At 36.4% G+C, this 21,001-nt stretch overlaps 1 protein-coding gene across 1 annotated transcript in view; it reads left to right on the plus strand.

Moving 5' to 3' along the window:
• Nucleotides 1-13,658, plus strand: part of LOC149776007 (putative citrate synthase 2, mitochondrial) — a 36,270-nt gene extending 22,612 nt beyond the window's left edge. Inside the window, exons 8-10 of the mRNA XM_089941525.1 lie at nt 647-748; nt 8,378-8,587; nt 12,654-13,658. Of these exons, the coding sequence (XP_089797651.1) occupies nt 647-748; nt 8,378-8,587; nt 12,654-12,818 (477 nt within the window). The 3' untranslated portion in view covers nt 12,819-13,658. The remainder of the gene's footprint in view (nt 1-646; nt 749-8,377; nt 8,588-12,653) is intronic.
• The last annotated feature ends 7,343 nt before the right edge of the window (nt 13,659-21,001 follow it).

Below are 21,001 nucleotides of genomic sequence, written 5' to 3' on the forward strand. Positions count from 1 at the left end.
AATCACAATTAATCATATGTAAGATACTAGTGAATGTAGTTCTTATTTCTCCAAATTACATGTATTATGGTAAGTAATCATTTTGATGAAATATGTACAAATTGCATTGAGATTTCATTCATGCTGGTGGAGGGTGTTGCTATTGTAGATCATTGTACTGTGTTGTGCAATCTCCTGTCCTTTGCTGTACTTTCACCAGGTTAACTTTTACTTAGTTCCACTTAAGAGTATAATTTTACATGGCCAGTTTATGATTATCCACCATTTATCATAAAGACTTGTTGAAGGTAGTAATGTCATCGTTCATAATTCATTCGAGTCTCTTACCTAACAGCACAGAATAACTGCAGCCTGTAAATCGGGAGATTTCACTGTGAAGTGGGGTATAGTTTAGTGGATACTACAGACTTGAGTAGCAAATGGTCAACATATTATTTTATTAAATAGCTTTTACATCAAATGTCACTTCAAAATAGTCTTTGAAAGATGCAGGAAAAGAACATTTCCTGGATATTTCTATTTTTTACTAATGTTGCATCAAACTTGTTTAATTTTCATTATTAATAGTGTGGTCTGAAAGACAATAAGATAGAGATACTTAATAATGATGAATGCGAAATCACCAGAGTTATGCTCTCTATTTCAGGAAGTTTTGATTTGGTTGACTAAAGTTCAGAAAGAATTGGGCAACAATTATACAGAACAAAAGCTTAAAGATTTTGTATGGAGTACACTGAAGGCTGGACAGGTACGTATTATCCTGGAATTTTGTTCACTTTCCTATCAACAACCCATTTCTTTTCTCCCTCCACACATACACATCCTCTCTGATCAGATACAAAGTTAAATAGAGCAGTACTGCTTGATAACTTTAAATGCTTTAGATTTTCTTTACTGGCTGAAAAACGGATCATGTTTTAGGTAATATATTTATGTGGAATATTTATATTCGAATAAGGTATGGTCCGTTGAATGTGCAATGCCTTTGTTGTTATTTTGATATTTAAAATGAACAATATTTATTGAGGGAACCTTAAATACAGCTGGAAGGTTCATGTTTAAGATTTCTCATGCCAATTTGGTCATAGCAAGGCATTGAGATATGATGGGTTTATTTTCATTTAGGCATTAAATCTATAAGGGGGCGCTCACCAGTTATGTCCTTTTGAGAGAGTGACGTACGTAACGTGATGTAATTTGCATTTGAAATGTGCACAGTGGAGAGGATGTTGGCATACCTCTATGCTATTTTGATGTATTGTAGCTGGCATTTCTTTGGATATTGTACTTGTGGGAAATTGTACATGATCTAACTAAGCACGCTGCTAACTAAAATGATTGCTCCCTTATGATAAAAAGCCTGAATTAATCTTAAGTACACTTTCTTTAGCACCTGTTAAAATAGGGAAAATGAATTTTGCTAGACTAGACAATACCAACTTCTGTGGGTTCCAGAGTGGCCAAGTGGTCTAAAGTGCTCACCATTCCAGATCACTGCCATCTCACCTCTGGGTTCGAATCTTTGGCTTGGCTAACGTGGGCACATGAGAAAGCTTGCCATTAGCTTCTCATGGGATGGTGGTTCTTCCCAGGGTTCTTCCTCCACCAGTTATGCTGGTCACCATGTATAGCCTATCTTGTGCTGAAAAATGGCGTTAAACTCAACAACAACCAGCTTCTGAAAGTGCAATGAATTACCAAATATACAAAATGTTAAAACAAAGTTATCTGCCCTTTTTTTTACAATTTACCTCTTAAATCCAGGAAGTGAAAATGACCAAGTGGATCTAGCAGTTTTTTGAAAGGTGCACATCTGTAGTAAGGCCAAGCTGTATACCATATAACCCATATTGCACCCATCGATCATGCACCAAAATAAAGCTAATTGAAGGTTCTTTGAACAGTACCTAAGATATACAATGTCTTTTTTAAAGAGCCAGTATAACCAGCAAGGAAACCTGGGGAATTTCTTTTTTCTTTCGAATTCTAAACCTTTGCAAAATAAAAAACTGTAGAGCATCACCTAAACTGTCATACCTAGATTTGTAATTAAAAAAAATCAGTGTTCAACATACAATGAATTATCAGTTTACATAATGATATCCAAGTATATAAAAAAATGATTTTGAGGTTTTGTCACCGAGACTGGTTGTTTCTCATGTTGAGAAGGGGAATCAGATTAATGTCCAGCATCATGAATATTATAAAAAAGAAAAACCAGCACCCAGATCCTTAAATATTTTCTTTATTTTCGCAAATTTAAATCTGACATGTATATCATGATGCATCACCGTCTACCATGATGCATTGTCACACTCACTATGCAATATATATTGGGATATTCCAGCAGTAGAACATGGGTGCAGTATATGGTTGCAAAGAATAGTGATGCTGATCAAGAATCATTATGTCTGTACAAACTATCCTTTATCCTACATTTGATGTCTTTCAGCCCAAATACTAAGCCATGTACAAACACAAAGTTTCATTCCAACTTTTGACACAAAAATCAACACATCTAGATGCAGCAGAAAGTCAGTTTTGTAAGTACAGTGTGACTCCGCTATAACGCAGTCGTTGGGAGCCATAGAACCCGAATGATTTATAGACTGAACCATGTTATAAGCAACCAGGTCAGTTACCTGAAGAAAATGATGCATGTATCCCCAAAAATTTGGAGGGTGGTGGTGGTAATAAATGCTGGCAGTAAAATATGTACTTCATCAGCACAGTTACCATCTTAAAACAATGCATATTAAATGAGAAATACACCTGTAGTGAAAACAGAGAAAGCATATATAATAGTTTACTTTATTTAGAGAACCATGAATTTGTACATATACGTGAATACTGTTTATATATACATATCTAATGTATAGCATGAATAGAATATTGCGAATCTTATCATATACATTGAATCCACAACACAAGTGATTCCGTTGAAAATACGCACACAGATTTAAAATATTTATTAATTTTGTCACGGGTCATATAGGTCTGAATTCAGTAGAAAAAGCATAGCAACATCACATAAGCAATGATGAAGTACATTTACTTTTCGGTATGTACCAAGTCAGTAAAAGTTAGTGTTTTAAGGCGCCGTTGGTAACAGTCATAAGCATAAACTTTTTCTTTGCAAAAGGGAAACTCACAGCACAGTTAATGTGTTCCAGTCACGTTGGAAAATGTAAAAATCGGTCAGATTCCATTACTTTTATTTCAGTTTGGTACAGACTTCCTTTGAAGAAAAGTTCTCTTTTTTTTATTGAAGATTGTAGTCAGCTTTCGTTGATGAAGGGTGCATACATTATTGAAGTCACCGCTAAAGGATAGCTTTGGAGAACCAAACAAATGTTCATTTCTTATTCAAATAATTGTATTCCATGATTGAGACTGATTTTTTTTCCCATTTGCTGAATACACTTTCATTTTATCTGGGTACTTTTTTAAAAACGAATTGGCCATCATTTGCTCTATTCTAGTTACTGTTCTTCCCTGTCTGTTGAATAAACCAATCATTTGTTTTTTAAAAATACATTTGTGGTAGTAGTGTGATGCTGCCTTCCTCGTATGCAACGGACAATAGAGACGCGGATGTTCTGGTCTGACGACAGGGATTATTACAGAAAATGTGATTGTTCTGAAGGATTTAATTCTGAGTGAAAAGAAGAATTTTACTTACCATCCACATAAAAGATGTCAGTCTATGTAACTATATAAATTACTAGCAAGTGGCCGAAAATCCATCGTAAGATAGATTACGAGATAATGCCTTGTCCGGTTGATCTCCATTACCAGAAATGTAAACAACAAAATAGCAGACATCTCACAACATCTCATGCTAGATGTCAAGATAAGTGGATTATGATATAGCAATGCACTGTTTAGATGGTTTGTCAATATGGACAAAATTTGTTTATGTAACAATAAATTTCATTGCATTTTATATCCAGTTTGTGGCTTCCTTTCATGGGGCCTCGGAATTTCTCCACTCCAAACCAATGGTTGTATATACAAGTTTAAACAGCCAACAATGTCGCCAATAATTGAAAAAATTGCTAGATGGTATATTTTGCTGCCAATCAGGAAAACAAATCCAAGCTTGAGACATTGGCAAAGCCTTTCACAATCACTGAATAAACTTTTTACACGTTATTTTTCATACTTTTAAGAAGAATAAACTACTTTTTTATGTACGAGCAACATACATGTATAACATTTCAGGAGCCACGCCACGATCATCTTGTATTATTCATATGCAATCTCTTCCCCAAAATGATAAACTTTTTACATTGTTTTTTTCTACTTTTTAAAAAAAAAAATTTTGATGTACGAGAAAAATACTTGTATATGACATTTCGGTAGCCACACCATGGCCATGTTATATCCTTATCCGTGTTACAACAGAGCATGCTATGGCTGGGTCACACTGTACTGTGAAATTCTCAATTACAAAATCACCACCTTAGTTCTTAATATATCCAAAATATTTGATCTTTTCCAGTTCAAAAGTCAACTACCTATCCTTGTTTTTCTGGGAAAATTTTTTCAAATAAGAGCCGTCTATTGTGGTCATGTGTTCCTATATATAGAAGGTTAAGAGCCTTCTATTGTGGAGACATGTTCCTATATATAGAAGGTTAAGAGCCTTCTATTGTGGTCATATGTTCCTATATATAAAAGGTTAAGAGCCTTCTGTTGTAGAGACATGTTCCTGTATATAGAAGGTTCATGTAATTTAGATAAGATTGCAGCTGCTGTTAACACTCCACAACACCATGTCCTTTCTGTAACTGGATCACTCTGGCCTAAGTGGTTATAGCATCCTCCTCGGATGTGGGAGGTAACAGGTTCATCCTGCGTCCAAGTCATACCAAAGACTTATAAAAATGATAGTAGCATCTGCCTCGCTTGGCCGTCGGTATTAAATGGTATGTGCTAGGACTGGTTGGCCTGGTGTCATGTTACATGTCTGTATGATGCTGGATGTCACTATAAACTGTCACACTGCAGATATCTTAGCAATATGCCTGAAATTATTTTAAAGCTATGTTAAAAATCCAAAATTACACGCACACTCCATTCTGTAACCAAGTACAGCATCTGTTTTTACTTTGAAAAGTTTACAGCCATGCTTAAATCATTACACTAAAAAAACACCAAAAAACTCGTTTCATTATTATGCAGATTCACTTTCCTCAATGAAAACCTTTTAAAAAGTTTTGTTTGACTTCCCCTTATTACTGTAGTATCATTTATTTTCTCTGGGCACAATTTTCATGGTTTTGTATTTTTTAAAAAGGCATTTTTGTGGTTTTGTCTGTCAAAGTTTGCATATTAGTAGGTATTTAATTTCATGGTTTAACCTCTGCAAATACCAAATATAAAGAATACAAAAAAATAAAACTATGCCGACACAAATGGTGGTTGCTTTAATGTTTAAAACAATACTATCACCTGTACGAGTATAAATCATAGACCTGGCAAGTTCCATACTTGCACCTTGTTTTCGAGCAAGTGAATAACATCAGTTGAAGCCAACACAGCCAACAACACTAAAACAATACTTCCATCTCTGAGCACAAATAAAACACATGTCAAGATTGATCACTTTTGCCATGTTTTCATTTGAGTGTTCAACATCAAAGGAAGCCGACATGGCCAACAACACTAGGCCAATTGGTTATTTAAGTACATATGGATGATCTCTTAAACCATGGGCCATCAAATTGCACCGTCAGTACTTTCTGATGATCATGGCGTTAACACAGTGGCTTAAGAGTGTTTTAATCAAGTCAGTTCACGCTGAATGGATAATTGCAGCTCGTGTGACGATGAGTGAAAGATTGGACCTAATTATCAGTGGTTTTGAGAAAAATGGACTTGTTTAATTCAGCAATTTGGGGATTGTTTACCTGAGATGAATTTGTGAGTAACATGAGACTTGATTGACATGATGTTGATACAGTGGATTTGTCCAAAAATTTGTGAAGTGTAAGCTTTAATACTCTGCTCTAATTATTATATATACACAGTGTTTCATTAATAATAGTGTTTCAAGAAATAGTTATGTATTTCACAGGATTGCTGTTCTTTTGGATTACAAATGCATGGATAAAATGAAATATGCTTTCAGAAGGAGTTAAATGTTTCAACAACAGTTGTACTCGAATGAAGGATCAATTTAAATAAGTATTAAATTTAATTTTCATATACTGTTATTTTATATTATTTTGTCTTTCAATTTCATTTTTCCTATTGTTTGAATACCTTATGCTTTTTCTCTATTTTCTCTCTATCCTTACATACCTCAGATATCGATTGAAGGCATTGAGTGAAAATTGCAGCTGTCGGATACCTTATCGAATGTGTGCATTGAAACAATATAAAATGATTAATATTGTTTCAAGAGGTTAAGATAAAAAATAAAACAAACACGTGTAAAAGCTAATACTTATTTAACATATTACAGTATTGACATTGATTTATCAAATACTAGTAGCTGTGTTAATCTCTAGGAATGAAACACTAAGAAAACAGGGTGGGGGTGTCATCATCAGATGTGGCTCAGTTTTCATTGGGGATCTAAATTCATGGTTTGGGGCAACAACGAAAACCGCGAAAATTGATGATACTACATTACCTCAAGTCAGATTCTAGTCTCAAAAAAGCATACTTTACTGTTGGCTACTAATTCACATTGGTATTACAGGTAACAAGAGACCTGATCAGACAGCTAAATCTACACTACAGTGACTGATTTTATATAAATGAGCTCATATAGTAACTTTATGTGTTTTATCGATCAGTATGGAGGCCCCCAGGTGACCAGGTGGTCTAAGATACTTGCCTTTACACATTACTGATGTCTCACCTCAGCCAGTGTTAGTATGTGAGAAAGCTTGCCAGTTGCTTCCTGTGGGTCATTGGTTTTTCTACACCAACAGTTCACAATCACCAGGTCACAACCCAAATCAGGGTCACAAGGACATTCATGGAGGTTGCAGAGGATCGCCAGGATGTGTGGCTCAAAAAAGCTATTTTTAGGGTCATGGCCATAAAAGGTTGGAAACCACTGTTCTATACCAAATGTACTGGGAGCAATTAATAGCCCGTACTCTGCCGAAAAAGGATGTTAAACCTGCAAAACCACAAACCACAATTAGTATGTTTTTATGTCAGACAAAATATGTGGAACAAAAACTCCACCATTGAGAAATCTAAAGCACCAATGCAGAGTAGCATCACTCATACAGAGCAAGTCATGCAGATAAGGTGGCATTGTGCTGTTCAAGTATAAGACATATATACCTTCCCAATGCATTCTTCCTCAAGGGTGAACATTGACCTGTGTGGTAATGCTTACACACTTGAATGATGTAGCTCATTCTTTTCAAGTGTGATGACTTAGAAAACTACAAAAACAGATTGAATGAGTTCAGTTCAATCGTGTTTGGCCAGAAAAGAATCTGACTTTTGAAAAGTTGATTTTTATAACAACTGTTGATCCTGTATTTTAGTACTTCAGAATATTTTGTTTTATTTGTGTAATTTTTAAAGAACCTTTACGTTACTTTTATCTTAATATTTTGGGGTAAAAACTGTTCATCATTCTGAAGAGTTTAGCAATTTCTAACCTGCACATTTTGCAGCCTTTATTTGAAGGAACTTTCATTTGCCAGGTTATATCATGCCCAAGTTTTTCCAACAGTTTCCCTTTATATTTTAAATATGAACTTTAAATTGTTACTATATCACAAGGATTGTGCTGTGCCACTACCACCGCCCATGTACATATATTTTATATGCTGTCACAGGAGCCAGCATTTTTTTGTCAATCAATTTAGTCTAATTTATTTTCTGTGTGGTAGTGTTTACAGTGACTGAATAAGACTACCACATCTTCTTTGAAGTGTCTGCCTCCAATGCGGAAGGTCGTGGGTTAGATCCCCGGCAGAGTCATACCAAAGACTTACAAAAATGGTACTAACAGATACCTCGCTTGGCGCTCAGCATTAAGAGATTAGTGTTAGGACTGGTCGGCCTGGTGTCAGGATAATGTGACTGGGTGGAACATCATGCTGCATGTCTGCAACATGATGCTCAGTGCTTGACATCACTATAAACTGCCACATTGCAGACATCGTAGCGATATGACTGAAAAATTGTTAAAGCTACTTTAAAAATCCAGATCACACACACACATCTTCTGTGAGGTGAGCCATGTAATCATTGGTTAATTTTATTGTTTGTGGCTTTCTCGTTTGATTTTCTTCTGTTTAACAGAAATACAATATCAGTCTACATATTCCTTGACTGATTTGTTCTTAACTCTATTACTTGTAAAGTAAACCTTTATATTTTGACATTTTTCCAGGTTGTACCAGGATACGGCCATGCTGTCCTGCGCAAGACAGATCCTCGCTACATCTGCCAAAGAGAATTTGCCCTAAAGAAGCTGCCAAATGATCCAATGTTCAAACTTGTCTCAGCATTGTTCAAGATTATACCTGATATCCTCCTAGAGCAAGGCAAAACCAAGAACCCATGGCCCAATGTGGATGCACACAGTGGTGTTTTATTGCAGGTAAGTTCAGGTTTCTGTTAGATGTGCCTGTCAACAAAATGTTTGGTTTGTCTTATCCACTTACAGTTGCAGTTGTTTTGAGCAGTAGCCTCAAGGAAATGGTCTCTGAAATAGGTGTTTGTTTGACAGAAGTTCATTTCTTCAGCATTCTGCTTTATGGTACTATGAAATAATTACCAGGACAGGTGTTTACTTTTTACCAGTAACATATTTAGCTAGTGGCAGAGTCAATAACATTAGCATAGGTGTGGAAACTACAACAACTAACAAAGATTTTCAGTGGATTGCAGTACATACAGAATTAGTTCTCACTTTTCCATCTGACTTGTATTTTCACCCTGCCTACATTGCAGTATAAAATAGCTAGACATTTGTATGACAGCTTGTAGGCTTTGGTGGTAGTATCAATTATTTAAAAGTGTTGAAATATTTTGTGTAGAAAAGAATATGAAAGTAAAGCAATATAACTTGAGGGTATTCCTCAAAACTGTTGCTGCAAATGTAGTGTTCCGGTGTTTTTGATGTCCCTTACTAGCCTAGTTTATTTACTCAAAAATGTGTGCCTGATTGCACAGCAGAAATACCTGTTTTGATACTTGTCAGAAGCTATTTTTCACTGCTGCTGCAGGATAGAACAACTTTTGCTCTAGTAGGTGACAGCATTGTTTGGACCACTGAGGGGTGATTTTGGTGTGAAATTCTGGATGAATTTTGAGATCATTGGTGAGAGTGGTGTAGCAGTTGAGTGTGCATGTGACAGCTTACTAAACAGTATAGTTGATACCAGTCCTTTAGACTGGTTTACAAGTCTGCTTGACTGTAAAGCAGAAGTAGCAGGTTTGCTACTTGACAGCATCTTGACTTTGTCCTGCTGCAAAATAAATCATTGCTGTCCACTTGAAATTATTGCTTTTAACAAAATAAATCATTGCTACTTGCAGTTATTGCTGTCTACAAAATAAATCATTGCTGTGTGGATCGAAGTAGCCCTTGCCCACTCAAAGCCAATACTCTTATTTTCAGTTTACAGGCCACCTAGTTCCACAGCTAATTGGATTGATAGATTTGAGGTGCAAATTCAAAAAGCATTACTAAAGGAAGATTTAGAAGCTATCATATTAGGTGATTTTAACATTGACTACATGAAAACTCCACCATTAACATAGATAAGTAACTCTGAAACTTACAACTTTACTCAGTTAATTAACACCCCAACTGCTAGAGTAACAGATAAAAAAAACTACTATCATTGATCATGTCTGTACTAATAAACCTGAAAACATAAGTAAAATTAATGTGCCAGTGTATGCACTGAGTGACAACTACCCAGTCTGTATAACTAGACCTGTTCCAAAATCGTGTAAAAATGGTCAACACATTGAAATATAATACAGGGACTTTAAACAGTTTGATGAGGAAATGTTCTTAAATGATTTTGTTTGCAAACCCTTGCAATAAGTCTGCAATATAGCTGATGACTAACACTGCCTTAGACAAATGGTATCAGATGTTCAGTGCAGCCTTAGACAAGCATGTCCCAATTAAAACAAAAAGGGTCAAACATCCAAATTACACCTAAGTGGATTACCCCTGAGATCAACGAGGCTAGGCACCTAAGAGATAATTTCCACAAGAAACAAGACATGAAAAGCTAGAGAAAGTGGAGGAATAAAACTAAGCACCTGATAGATGAGGCAAAAGAGAACTACTATAAACAGGCTGTTGATGAAAGTAAGAGTACCAAGACATTGTGGAAGCATCTAAAAGCGCTGAACCCACCCAGGAACAGTTGTCTTCCCCCTAGACTTAAAGCAACATGATGATATAGCAACATATGTACAAGACATTGTGGAAATGTTCAACAGTTTCTTCATAAGCGTCTCGAGTAACTGTATAAATAACAACCCAATTGAACTTGATGCTTTTCTTTTATTTATAAGGGCTAAAATTCCTGATAATTATTTTTCAATAGCTTATGTTAGTGAAGCTGATGTTTTTGATATGCTAATTAAGGTGAATATTAATAAATCCTCTGGATTGGATGGGACTGGTCCACAAATTCTTAAAATTGCTGCACCAGTAATAACAAAGTCACTAACACATATCATTAACTTAAGTGGTAATTTTCCAGAAACACTGAAATGTGCAAAGGTTACACCTATCTTTAAGAAAGGAGAAAAGGAGGATCCAGGGAGTTACAGGCCAATATCAGTTCTACCTGTATTGTCAAAATGATTTGAAAAGCATGTAGCCATTCAGGTCTATACATTTTTTGAAACATACTATTTCATAAAGCGCAATCAGGATTTAGAAAGTACCACTCGTGCCAAACAGAACTTACCAAATTAATTGTTCTTTGGCTGAAGGAAATGGATAATGGACATATGACTGGGATTGTTTTCCTTGACTTCAAGAAAGCCTTTGATCTTGTTGATCATGAAATTCTGCTGCAAAAGTTGAACTGTTACAGGTTCAACAATCCTTCTTTAAACTGGTTTAGATCATACTTAAACCAAAGGTCTCAACAAGTAAGCATTGGCAATATTAGCTCTCAAACTCTAGCAATTCATTTAGCGGTCCATCAAGGCTCAATTTTGGACCCTCTCATCTTCCTTAACTATATCAATGATCTACCATTAAATAATGAATCCACAAATACAGATTTGTTTGCAGATGTTGCAACCTTGTATACATCTAGTTCTGATACTGAAGTTATCCAAATGAGATTAAACTCCGACCTTATTAGAGTCCAAAACTGGGCACAACAAAATAGGATGATAATTAATGAAGATAAAACAAAATTTATGATTTTGGGGACATCACAAAAGCTACACAAGTCAGGGAACACAAAACTATCTCTTGCAATAAATAATCATCCATTAGAAAATGTCAAACATGAAAAGCTTGTAGGTGTGACCATAGATGATAATTTATTATGGAATGACCATATTGATAAGCTTTGTAAAACACTGTCATCCAGAATTGCCCTACTCAGCAGAATCAAGAAATATTTACCTATGGAAACTCGAAATCTATACTACAAGTCATATATTCTTCCAACAATGGATTATTGTTCAAATGTATGGGGAAACTGCTAAATCTGAGCTTTACAGGATTTATAAACTTCTGAAATGAGCAGCACGCGTAATATTAGATGCATCTATTGATCATCCCTCAAAAGCATTATTTACAGAACTCAGATGGTTCACAATATATGACAGGATAGATTTTCACAAGGCAGTTCTTTTATATAAATGTCTACATGGAACTGCACCAGAGTATCTTCAGGACTTACTCAGGCCTTTTTTAACACATACCCAATTGAGATCAATATCACATGGAAACCTACCACCAACACCAAGAACAGAACAATTTAAAATGAGCATCCAATACTCTGGTACAGTTATGTGGAACAAGTTCCCACTACATGTGAAATCTGCTGAAAATATTGGAGTATTTAAGAAGAGATATCATGAAGCATGTATGTGTTTCAAATAGATAATGGAATTTAGTATTTTATACTAAACATGTTAAAATAAACAGTAATTATTTCTATCTTCATATAATGTGCATTGTTGTACTCTCCTTAGAGGGCCTCAAGGGAGAATAGTCCTTGACTAATGAGTCACCCTCTATAGATAAAGCATTATTATTATTATTATTATTATTATTTGAAATTATTGCTTTCTACAAAATAAATCATTTGTCAACTTGAAATTATTGCTGTCTACAAAATAATTGCTGTCAACTTGAAATTATTGCTTTCTACAAAATAAATCATTTATGTCAACAAATCATTGCTGTCAATGTGAAATTATTGCTGTCTACAAAATAAATCATTGCTGGCAACTTGAAATTATTGCTTTCTACAAAATAAATCATTGTTTTCAACTCTAAATTAATGCTTTCTACAAAATAAATCATTGCTGTCTACTTGAAATTATTGCTGTCTGCAAAATAAATCATTGTTGTCAACTTGAAATTATTGCCGTCTACAAAATAGCTCATTGCTGTCAGCTTGAAATTATTGCATTCTACAAAATAAATCATTGCTGTCTACTTGCAGTACTATGGCATGAAGGAGATGAACTACTACACTGTGCTGTTTGGAGTGTCACGAGCCCTTGGCTGTATGGCATCACTGATATGGGATAGAGCTTTTGGTCTTCCCCTTGAGAGACCAAAGTCTTATGACACCCCAGCTCTCAAAAAGCTTGTGGGAGCTAAATAGCAATAAGATACATCTAGGTTCCATGTGTATTTATGATAGACATTTAGAGTCAGAATAAGTCTTTCTTACTGAACAACTCAAAAGAACTGTTTTACCAGAGACTGGATTTGTTTTACCAGAAACTGTGAATTAATCAAAATAAAGCAGGTCGAAATTATCACATTTGATTCTGATATGGAGATGTCTAATTCTGAAAAAAATTGTAAAATGCATCATGTTTGTAATAGAGTATGGATAAGTTTTTTTTCCAGCAATTTTTATCAAGTTTCATACCTTTGTATATATCATTCCTTGCAAGTTAGTTAAAATTTGAACAACTGCAAATGATAAATCTGTATTTTAGATCAATGATTACAAAAGTCTAATTTACTTAATCAGTCATGAATTAAATAGACATATCAAGAAAATACAGAAATAGTTTTATAGCTGGATTGCTACATTCCAGAGCATGTTTTCTGTGCCATGTTTAGTAGTTTAATTTTATTAACACCCAAAGTACAGATTTCATTAAAAAGGTAGAACTTGTGAAGCTGCAACCCAAAATTTCTGAACTGGAAAAGTGTTTCCAGATTTTTCCTGAATATTTATGATTCTTAAAAATGGTAATGAATGAATTAAAAAAGATAACTGGTATAGCATTATTTAATATGGTAGCCATAACTGTTACTCTGGCTTTCATAGTGACCCATGTTCCTCTGTGAGGTGCTGTTAATTATATCCAGTAATCTGTTCATCCGTTATTAGATTTGTCCTCCATCTGTGACCAGTTATGATTGTTTTATAGTGGTAAGTAACTGTAGCATAATATACTATATAATAAAGATCATTTAAAAAAACGTTTCTCAGCTTTGTAGTTTTCATTATATTTTCCATTAGCTAGTTTTTACTTCTGTGATCTTGAAAGCTATATCAACACAGTGGTTTCACCAGAAGACATTATGATGTCAAGTTGGTTCTAAGTGAAAATGGTTCTACTTGGACATCCAATGTGGGTGACATTGTGGCCATTTTGAAAATCATGTTTTAGGCGCACTAAGGTGACTCTCTGAAGTTTTGTATTTTGCATAGATATTTAAAGATTTTCTTCACTGCTTGTTTAAAAAAAGACTATATTGTAGGTGCTTTTAAAATAACTTTTAAATCATTTTGGTGTATGATTGATTGGTGTAATTTGGGTTATAGAGTATACAGCTTGGCCTTGCTTCAGATGTGTACCTACCAAACAACTCTTCTTGGTCATTTTCACTTCTCCAACTTCTGAAATGATTTGTAAAGAAAAAGAGCCAGTGACATTTGTTGTATTTGGTTATTCATTATATGCACTTTCAGAAGCTGATATTGTCTAGTTTGGCAAAGTTTGTTTCCCTATTTTAATAACTACTAAAGATTGTGTTCGTTGGACTAATTCAGGCTAATTTTTCTAACACATGGGGGCAATTAATTTGATTAGCTGTGTGAGCTTAGATCATGTACAGTTTTCACAAGTACAGTATGCAAGGAAGTTTGAGCAGTACATGAAAGTAACAGAGGTATTCCAACATTTTCTCCATTGTGCATATTGCAAATGGAGCTTCACCTTTCACGTTACTCTCTCAGAAATTCATGATATTGATAGAGCACTCCTAATACATTATCTGATACTACTACATTGGTTTCCTTTTTCCTGAATGCCAAGTTCTCAATCTAAACCAGTATTCCCTCACAAAATTGAAAATAACATGATTTCAGACTCCTTAGTCATAGCCAATATACTGAATATCTTCCTCTTTTTTTACTTGGACTGATCATGTGAATTCATTTGTCTGGATGCTCCAATGCATTTTTGTTGTTAAATGTTAAACCTCTACTTCTCTTTACATTTCCAGTGTATGTGTATGTGTTTTACACGTTCATATAGTTGTAGGATGGAGATCTTAACATTTCCCTGTTGTAAGCCAGGGTCAAGTTCCCAACCACAGGAACAAAACCTATGGTCTGTGCTGGACATGCCTAATTTTGTTTGCTTGTGCCCTTCAGGTCAATATTTAGTTGTAGGCTGGGGACCTCAAGTTTCCAAGTGATGACCCAAGAGCAAGTCTTCTTCCTTAGAGAACCACTCCAGTGGCCAAGTGGTTAGAGCGCATGCGGGGGGTCGTGGGTTCGATCCTCGGCCAAGTCATACCAGAGACTTACAAAAATGGTACTAACAGCTGCCTCGCTTGGCGCTCAGCATTAAGAGGTTAGTGTTAGGACTGGTCGGTCTGGTGTCAGGATAATGTGACGGGGTGGGACGTCATGCTACATGTCTGTGACATGATGTCCCAGTGCTAGACATCACTATAAACTGCCACATTGCAGACATCATAACGATATGACTGAAAAATTGTTAAAGCTATGTTAAAAATCAAAATCACATCACATCACATCACATCACATCTTCCTTAGAGACTGTACTAGAAATGTGTCTGGTGTGTTCTCAACCAATATATGGCTACAAGTTTGGGATCTCAACTGTTTCTGTTATGACTGGGATGGGGGTAAGATGCAAGTCCACAACCTAAGAACTGTAACCTTTTCTCTGTATTGGATATACTGGTCTGTTTCTGTATCGTGTCCTTAAGATCCATCCATAGTTATTGACGGGGTATCTCATTTCCAAGTTCTGACCCACAGACAGGGTAACATGATCCCCACCTTTCTGAAAGATGCATGGGGTTAAAAGTCAGTTGTTTGTTTCAACTTAAACATTGCAACTCGATGATAATTAATAAAAATTTCAAACTTTATCAAAGCTTAAAGAAAATATTCATACAAAACATCACGTCTTTTTTCCAAGTACACAATTTTAAATGTATTTTGAAAACAGAAACTAAACCTATTCTTTGGAAACACAGTAGGTAAAGTATAGACTTTTCAGGTTAAATACATAAGCAGAAATGAAACCTATTCTTTGGAAACGCAGTAGGTAAAGTATAGATCTTTTCAGGGTAAATAAATAAACAGAAATTAAACCTATTCTTTGGAAACACATTTGGTAAAGTATAAATCTTTTCAGGGTAAATATATAAACAGAAACCTTCATTAACAGTTACACTTTTGCTTGCATAAGCCAAGTTCACATCAAGTCAAAACTGACCAAATGGTTTTGGATTCTAATATGAGAATCACTACTGGCTTCTGCTAAACTAACTTGAATGATTGTTTTAACAATGGTCTTATAGGAATTGTATGTGATGTGATCCTGGAAAAGTAAAATCATAAACAAGTTGTAAAACCTAAAACAAAATTAAAAATTCTAACATAAGCTAAGAGTAGGTTTACCATCATTAATAATACAGCATTTGTATAATGGTTTTGAGACACATCGTTTTCTCGTATCAGATTACTTAAAAAGCCATTTTCCATATATGTTGGAAGCATCAAGCTCTATTGCATCTTTTATACCGTCTTCTGATTTTTCTTCTTGATCAAACTAATTCCATCAGTATAGGCAGATTTTCAAGATGTGCATCTTGTCTGAATCTGAATGTTTACATGGAATCATGCGTTTCTTCAGTAACGGCCACAGTTAATCAAATACTGTATATAATACGTTATTCCTGTTTGCTATTTATAGAACTTGAAACTATTGTTTCCTTTTTGTTTAAATCTGGAAGTTTGACTTGGATTATCTATGCCAGTCCAAATTTTGACATGTACTTTATGGAGTAGAAAGATGTGATTTTACAAGGACAACACTTTTGGGATTTCCTCGAGTTTTATATTTTTTTGAAATTGAGCAGTAGTGCTCCTTGAACATTAGATGGCACTAGGGTGATTATGAGAAGTGTAGTGTTCCTTTATGATTAACGTTAGATGGCATTATTGAAGTTATGGCAAATGTGATGGCAAAACTATCCATAGGATTTACGTGATGGCAGTTACACAGACAGGGGAGAATGTACTGTTATAACCACACCTTCTATCCAATGTGCCATTTTTATTGACTGCACTCATCTACACCTTCTAATCAGCAAAAAGCGTTGGAATGCTTATACATACATGAATGTGCTATCACCTTGAAAAAGATAATGTTCACACACACACTAACATGCTGACTGATCAGTATCTAGTGACCAACTGTTACACATGTTACAACTGTTACACCTATTAAACAACGAAGTAGGAGAGTTTTGCTAATACTATCAGTGCCATCTGATAAGCACCCACACCTACTAACAATATGCAGAATTGGCTGACCAAAGCTCACTCCTCTACTAACACGTTTCACCCAACCAGTAAATGAGTACTTACAAATGCACACACTAACACCCAGAAAAGGGGTAGGAATGTTCACATATGCCCACTAACCAAAACATCTGACTGGCCAGCACCTAACTGTCTACTGACAAATGCCTGCACCTATTTAGTGAGAAGGGTAGGAGTTCTAACATGTACACCTACTATCACTCCTGAAAAGTGTAGGAGTGTTCACAAATACGCAAACATACTTGTACAGCATCATCCATGAAAATGGTGCAGGTGCTTTCAACAATTACTGTGAGACAGACCAGCACCCACTCATCTACTAACCAGCACATGCCTCTACTAACCAAAGAAAATAGGAGTGTTTACATATATAAGCAAACACAAGAACACACTGAAAAGGGTAAGAATGTTCACACGTACCTACTAACCAACATGCCTTTAGAGTGACAAGCACAACCATGCCTGCTACCCAATACACCATTTCATTTAACTGACCAGAATCCACTTTTTTTACTGACCACCACTTAACACCTACTAACCAAGGAAAGGAGTAGGAGTGATTACACATAAACAAACATGCTGTTAGTACTATCTGACTAACAAGCATTCACACCTACTAACCATTACAGGGGCCCCGAGTGGTCTAAAAGCGCACTCCGTTACGGATCACTGCCATCTCACCTCTGTCTGCGTGGGTTCGAGTCTTAGGATTCGGCCAATGAGAGATAGCTTGCCAGTAGCTTCTTGTGTGTCAGTGGTTCTTGCCGGGTTCTTCCTTCGCCATTCATACTGGCCGCCATGCATAGCCTATCGTGTGCTCAAAAATGGCGTTAAACCCCACAACAACAACTATCGGGTCTTCAGCTAGTGCATGTAGTATTTCAGCGAGAAGATGTCTACATATTGTGCTGCTTATCAGTATTTGCATCGGCAGCGTTGAATAAAACAGTTCTCGTTGAGCAGTGGCACCCGGGAACATTGAGTTTCTAAGTCACCATATAAATAATCAATAATTGCATGTGGATGTGAAAGTCGGTACGAGTTAAGATACAAAAAATGTTGAGGTTTTACCATGTATGCCACCCAGTTAGCCCCACGTTATGTTGTTAAATTCAGTCTGATATGTCATCAGCCTTTAAAAGGGTGAGAATATATATACAGACATGTATACCATCATTCATAGACTGTAAGGAAAGCACAGGTTACGAGTACTCGCACATATATTAATATGTTATCATCACTTAAAGTAGCAGGAATACTCACATGATTGTTGGTATGCTTCAGTCATACAAAATCATGGATTTGTACTCCAAGGAAGTCTGTTGACAAACCGTTTTTTTTTGGACAAGAAACCCACTCTAGAATGACAAGCTCTGTGTATCTGGTGCACTTGAAGGTGGTTTCTTGAATTGCATGCTGCTGTATTTTGTCCTTCAGCTGGCTCTTTTGTTTCTCTGCCAATTGCAACTGATTTCTCTCGCATCTCTTAAGTCCTTGGTCGAGCTTATTTCTCCAGTGACTGTAGTCCTGAGCAAGTGTTTCAGCTGTCTACTTCGATGTTCAGTTCCTTGATGTCTCACTTCTGCACGCAGGTGTCGGTTACCTGACGGCCTTTTCCGCAGAGGTCAACTCTATATACGTGTCCATTGCATTGTGGGCATCACTCTCTGAACAGTGTGACCATCCTGACCTTTCCAGAAAATGCAGAGGATGCATTGGAGGCATCAAAGTGAAAGCTGATGCAAATATAATGCACATGACTCGCCACCTTACAGTAGCTCGCTGAAAACACGATTGGACACACTCCGGCTCATACTGCACATCACTGAGAAGGCCCTTCCAATATTAAAGTTGGGTTCTGGGTCAAGAGAGAGGTTGTTTATGATTGTAAACTTGCTGACAACCTCGATCCATAGTTGCTCTTGAACATCTTTTTCGGGCTGATTGTAAGCCTGAAGTCTAGCAAGGTTGAGAGGTTTTGGAGATAAGACACTATGTGTTTTGCCACTGATACATCGTCAGCAAAGAGCAGGTCATGGATCAGAACTTAGTGGATCTTGGTGTTTGCTCTGTGTAGTATGAGGTTGTACAGTTTTCCTTCTGAATTTGTGTTTATGTTTTAAAGAAAAAATTGGATCATGCTGAGGAGCTTTGTGTGGGCATCTTATCTTTCCTGGCAACTTGAATAATCTGCTTCTGCAAAGTCGAAAGCATTGGTGAGGACAATGAAGGTTATGTAGAGTATGGCCTTCTCTGTTCTGTGCACTCTCTGACAGTTCTCCAAGTTAAAAAATCATGTTGATGTTGGACATGTCTGCTCTTAGACCACTTTGACACTCAGTGTAGCCTCAATTCGCATGGGTCTGAAGTAAGGTTAGGGCACTTAGAGCAAACATCATGCTTGTGGTGCTCAGCATTGAAACAACATGATAGCTGTTGCAATCGCTCTTGTTGCCTTTTGTATTTGTATTGTTTTCCTCCCACAGCTTCTGGTGGTATGCCATCTTTTCCATGACTATCTATGGCCTTGCTGGGCTCATCAGTGTGTTTAGTTCATCATCGAGTTCATCCAAGATGCACACAGAAATACACTTATAGTGTATCACATGAGACAGAAGTGTTACTGATCAGCACAAACACCTACTTACCATTGCCCAGACTGATAACAAAGTGTATGATATAAACAAAGGAGGATGAAATAGAAGTGAAACCCCTAATAAACAAAACCACTCATGCCACCCTCATTTCCCTACCATCCCCTTGTCAAAAATTATACTTTTAAAAGTCCCCTTACCACCCTTATACCCAGTAAGTGAATTGTAAAGACAGAAGGGTAGGAATATTCACACATACAACATTTACATGATACAGTAACACTGTCTTGAGAGACCACTACTACGAGATGTCTTGAGAGACCACTACTATGAGATGTCTTGAGAGACCACTACTACGAGATGTCTTGAGAGACCACTACTATGAGATGTCTTGAGGGACCACTACTACGAGATGTCTTGAGAGACCACTACTATGAGATGTCTTGAGAGACCACTACTACGAGATGTCTTGAGAGACCACTACTATGAGATGTCTTGAGAGACCACTACTATGAGATGTCTTGAGAGACCACTACTATGAGATGTCTTGAGAGACCACTACTATGAGATGTCTTGAGAGACCACTACTATGAGATGTCTTGAGAGACCACTACTACGAGATGTCTTGAGAGACCACTACTATGAGATGTCTTGAGAGACCACTACTATGAGATGTCTTGAGAGACCACTACTACGAGATGTCTTGAGAGACCACTACTATGAGATGTCTTGAGGGACCACTACTACGAGATGTCTTGAGAGACCACTACTACGAGATGTCTTGAGGGACCACTACTACGAGATGTCTTGAGAGACCACTACTATGAGATGTCTTGAGGGACCACTACTACGAGATGTCTTGAGAGACCACTACTATGAGATGTCTTGAGAGACCACTACTATGAGATGTCTTGAGAGACCACTACTATGAGATCTGTTTTGAGAGACCACTACTATGAGATCTGTTTTGAGAGACCAGAATCTCTGTGCACAGATTTATTGATTATATTGTGTTATGACCTGTTACGAGAGACCACCTGTCTTGAGAGACCATTTTTGGGGGCAGAAGGGGTGGTCTTTCAAGGCAGTTTCTATTGTATCACCCATGATGTGTAAGGAAAAAAAAATGATAGGAATCCTCGCACACGAACACTCTATAATTAGTATATACTACCAAATTCTGAAAGGATAGGAGGGTAGAGGGGATTGAAGTTTAAGTTGTGAAGATAAACATAGACAAAGACAGATCAACATAGATATTGGTAAAGACACTGTTAAATAGACAAAGACACTGTTAGAAATAGATATTGGTAAAGACTGTTAAAGACAGATCAACATTGATATTGGTAAAGACACTTAAAT

This window comes from Sinohyriopsis cumingii, chromosome 18, assembly GCF_028554795.1.
Source record: "Sinohyriopsis cumingii isolate HCF-2022 chromosome 18, ASM2855479v2, whole genome shotgun sequence".
Lineage (NCBI taxonomy): Eukaryota > Metazoa > Mollusca > Bivalvia > Unionida > Unionidae > Sinohyriopsis > Sinohyriopsis cumingii.